Source organism: Schistosoma mansoni (assembly GCF_000237925.1).
Source record: "Schistosoma mansoni, WGS project CABG00000000 data, supercontig 0259, strain Puerto Rico, whole genome shotgun sequence".
Classification (NCBI taxonomy): domain Eukaryota; kingdom Metazoa; phylum Platyhelminthes; class Trematoda; order Strigeidida; family Schistosomatidae; genus Schistosoma; species Schistosoma mansoni.
This window is the reverse complement of record NW_017386122.1, coordinates 32,722-36,985: the sequence shown is the minus strand read 5'-3', so window position 1 is coordinate 36,985 and position 4,264 is coordinate 32,722. Positions and strand designations below refer to the sequence as shown.

At 33.6% G+C, this 4,264-nt stretch overlaps 1 protein-coding gene across 1 annotated transcript in view; it reads left to right on the top strand.

The window, feature by feature from the left end:
- Smp_044920 (dynamin, putative) overlaps positions 1-2,238 on the top strand; it is a gene marked incomplete at its 3' end in the record, with an annotated part of 33,246 nt that extends 31,008 nt beyond the window's left edge. The window contains exons 14-16 of the mRNA XM_018792504.1: positions 646-702; positions 1,646-1,804; positions 2,020-2,238. Coding sequence (XP_018644233.1) covers positions 646-702; positions 1,646-1,804; positions 2,020-2,238 — 435 coding nt within the window. The remainder of the gene's footprint in view (positions 1-645; positions 703-1,645; positions 1,805-2,019) is intronic.
- Positions 2,239-4,264: the final 2,026 nt, after the last annotated feature.

Genomic DNA, 4,264 nt, shown 5'->3' with positions numbered 1-4,264 from the left:
ATAATCTAGTTGCTTAACAGTTATATATATATGGTTATGCTTTCTAAAGTGTAAACCTCATTAATGTGTATTCTACACGTAATTTCATCTATTTTATTTTATATTATTATTATCATAGCTCTTCATGTTAACGTTTTTAGCAAACACTGTAAATGATACCAATGTTAATTGTTTTAGCTACATCTTATTTCCTTAACAGTCCCTGGTGGACACGGAAAGTTCACCTAGGGGAGTTGGAAAACCCTGATTACAAACCAATGGTGCACATGGAATCCACTAACCTGAGGGAACGAATGGCGTATGAATCAATCGTTGGTCACCGGCTACCATAGGACTGCATCTCATCACGATGCTCCACTGCCTTGTGGATCAGACCTTTAGGTCAATGGCTCCGGGTGTGGTCCTCTAAGAAGATTACTTGTTTCGGTTTGGGCACCTGGGCAGTATCACAGCACTCACATAAATCAAATGAGATTTGTGTGGTGCATATGTATCTGGTGCTTCTTTGTACCAATATTTATGTGTTTAAATAAATAAATAATAATAGTTAACAGTCCCAATTTGCATAAAATACTTTTATTCATGTAGTTTTTTTATAGTAATAATTAATGTCGACTATTAAAAACATTTTCTTTTCTTATTCAGATTAAATCCTTCTTAAAAGGTGAACTATTACCAAATTTATATCAGGCTGGTGACTTGGTAAGTTTTGTACTTAGAATGAATTAATGGGATTTATGAATTTATTTAACATCATTCTTGTTTTTGCTGATTTATTCCATTGTGTTGAATGAATCAATGTAGTCATGGAAACCATTTTTTTTAAAAAAATTGTATCAATTTCATTCATTATACCATGAATTATCCATTGTCTAGTCATATATGGGTAAAAAGAAGTAAAAATATGACATGAGATAAATAAATAAATTTTACCCATTTTACCTACAGAAGAAAAAGCAAATAATAAATAAAGTGAATCAGTTAATTAATATTATCTTCAAATATGTCTAACTATATGTGTAGCCTTAATTAATTTCCTTCTAAATCAACAAAATCCAGTTAGTGTAATTTTAGTTCGATATTGTTCAAACATCATTTGATTTCACTGATCAGTGTTGTTTTTTTTAATATAAAAAAGTAATATAGGTTGTTTAGTTAGTTTGAAATCTTCACTTATATTCTAGCTAGGTGACACGGATCAGAATCGAGCACAATGGCGTAGGTGTATACATTCTTTATCTTCCCTTAAACCTTGAGATTAAAATAGCTTCATAACTTTCTTCCTTCCTATACTATATCCTTATATACAACCTATCTTTTATATATCACCACCATTAAATTAACTACTTCCGTGAATCTGGTGTTCATCTTGTTGTGCTAACAAGGTATGGCAACTTGACCGATGCATAAATGTGCCTGGTCCTACGTTATAGCTGACTGACTGAGCTATAAAGTATGGAATGTAATATCTGATGTTTGACTTTGTCTACATTTGAAAAGAAAATCGACCTTACTAATTACGAGAAATGAGAATTGTAATTGAAAACAAAATAATTTGATTATAATGATTCTTGATGTTATTTGGTATTGTAATTTTCTTTCAATATCTATACATATACTGTCTTTATTATTACCTACGCTTTAGAATTCATTAATGTCTGAGTCATTGGGGGTTCAACAAAAACGCGATGAAATGGTTCGTGTTTATGATGCTATGAAAGAAGCATTGAATATTATAAGTGAAGTGTCTATGTCTACTGTATCAACACCAATTCCACCTCCAGTCAATGACGACTGGTTACTGGTAAATAATTATTTTATGTTTTTTTTCTTACTTAAAGTACATTAATGCAACCTAACTATCTTGTTTATGTTCATACGCTAGACCATATTTTACTGTTTGCTGATAATACTGACTGTGTTAAGAATTTCTGGTTGATTTGTTTCGATTTCAGTTATTATATGATATTTAAAAACATTCACTATTATTTTTAATTGTTCTTACATTTTAATAAATAGAGTGATATTCCTGGTGGTTTGACTGCTCCTGGATCTACAGGTACACTTCCTCCTCCTAGTCCAACAGCCAATCGTCGTCCACCAGCACCACCTCCTCCTGGTGGATGGAGTTCTACAAGTAGTACGGGTTCAATCAAAGGTTCTGCTCCCAGACAAGTACCATCAGTTCCTGCTAAAACAAGTTCTGGACAACTGCCTTCCCCATTGATTCCGCAGTAAGTTTTTGTTGTCGTTGTCATTGAAAGAATGTTTTCGAATTATTGTTGTTTCAAAGTAGTGAACCCTTAAAAGAAGATAAATTATGCACTTTTTAGAAATAGCTATTAGCGTACAAAGAAATATAGTTCCATTGATGAAGAAAAAGACAATTTCCTTATCGTAAGAATAACAGGACTTCATAATGATAGATTGTTATCACGCCTGCGAACAGAGATTAGTATGAGTAGAAAAATGACAATTGGTGTGGAAGTGTTCAGAATTCGGTAAAAAAAGTTCTTTTCTAATATAGTAACAAATTCAGAATAACTTATCTTCAACTTCTTTTTATTTATTATTTAAACACATAAATATTGGTACAAGAGGGCACCAGATACATATGCGCCACACAAATCTCATTTGATTTGTGTGAGTGCTGTGATCCTGCCCAGGTGCCCAAACCGAAACAGGTGGTCTTCTTAGAGGACCACACCCGGAGCCCTTGACCTGAAGGTCTTATCCACTAGGCAGTGGAGCGTCGTGATGAGATGCAGACACATTATAACCGCTGACCAACGATTTGTACGCCATTCGTTCCCTCAGGTTAGTGGAGCCCATGTGCACCATTGGTTTGTAATCAAGGTTTTCCAACTCCCCTAGGTGAACTTTCCGTGTCCACCAACCCGGTTAAAGCACTGGACATTCACTTTTCGTCCTCTCAATTTCGTAAACAACAGTGGTGCCACGAGAAGGCAGTGAGTAGGACTTCCCTGACAGAGGCTATATACGCGCGGTCATGTGAGAGCATTTGGAGAAGGGGAGCGGACTCTCCCCACTCTCGATCATACCAGGGCATTCGGGGGCTAGCGGTGCGCCGGCCATAGATTTCTGCTGTCATGGACCCACCTAGCAAGTTTTTAATTCCTTCGCACAATATAGACCGTCAGTCAGTAATATCGTTGAACTCCTGTCAATGTATATGTTTCATTGATACTGACTTTTTCTTCCTCAACTAAACGGGGTATACAGTTCTAAGTGATACATCCTCTTCTGAAGCTGAAACTTGTACTATTATTCAGTTTTCATTATACAAGTGACCATATACTTTGATTTAAGGATTATTGAATTGTCTTTACTCAACATTGTAAGTAAATTCATTAACTAAAATACAATTACATGTAATATTTAGTGAGTAGCATCAAAAACCTAGCCAGCCAACATTTTTGTGGCAATATTAGTCATTAGACTAGAATTGGTTGTACAAGTTTCATTTTATTCATGTCCATTTTATATTATTTAATCTAATTAATAATACACTTATCTGGTTAAATATTTGTCTGTTTAGAAGGCTAGTAATGAAATGTTATTTTATAATAGCTAGATGCATACTACTAAAGTATACAAATTTTAAGTTGGTAGTGTTGAACTCTGCACTCATGACTTATTCCTTTAATTGTGAATGTTGAAACTAAACTTTATGATATAGGTACATTTATAGGGATGTATGTAGTTGGACAAATCGTCTATATGGGAGATATTTCTATAGTGTTTACAAGTTATACAGACAACTTACAATAGCGGTCGTATGTAATCCTAACAACTTGAGTTAAAACTTTTAAAACCAGAAAGTCAAACTGTACCTCAAAATTTGTAGGAGTTAAAGAGTAGATAAAGCAATGTATATTTATGATTCACTATACTATATTATAAGCTTCCAAACAACTGCTTGATTATGTTATTGTTTGTTTTCATTTATTATAATTACCTACTAACAGTTATCTGTAAATTGAATCATTGAATGTGTGTGATACTACTTTTGTTTTCTGTTGGGTACTGGTTTACTTTGTACTTGGAGGGGGAGTTTCTTCATAATATTACATTATTCCTGTTATATACATGGTTTACAATACTGTTTTCGTAAAATATTTATAAAATTGTCATTGTCTTTTTGTTGTTTCATGTGTTGTGCATTGTATATGTTGTCACTTATTTTTGTTTTATTCATTTTGTACGTCTATTTTTCATCGGTGCACATTTCCTACAACTACTA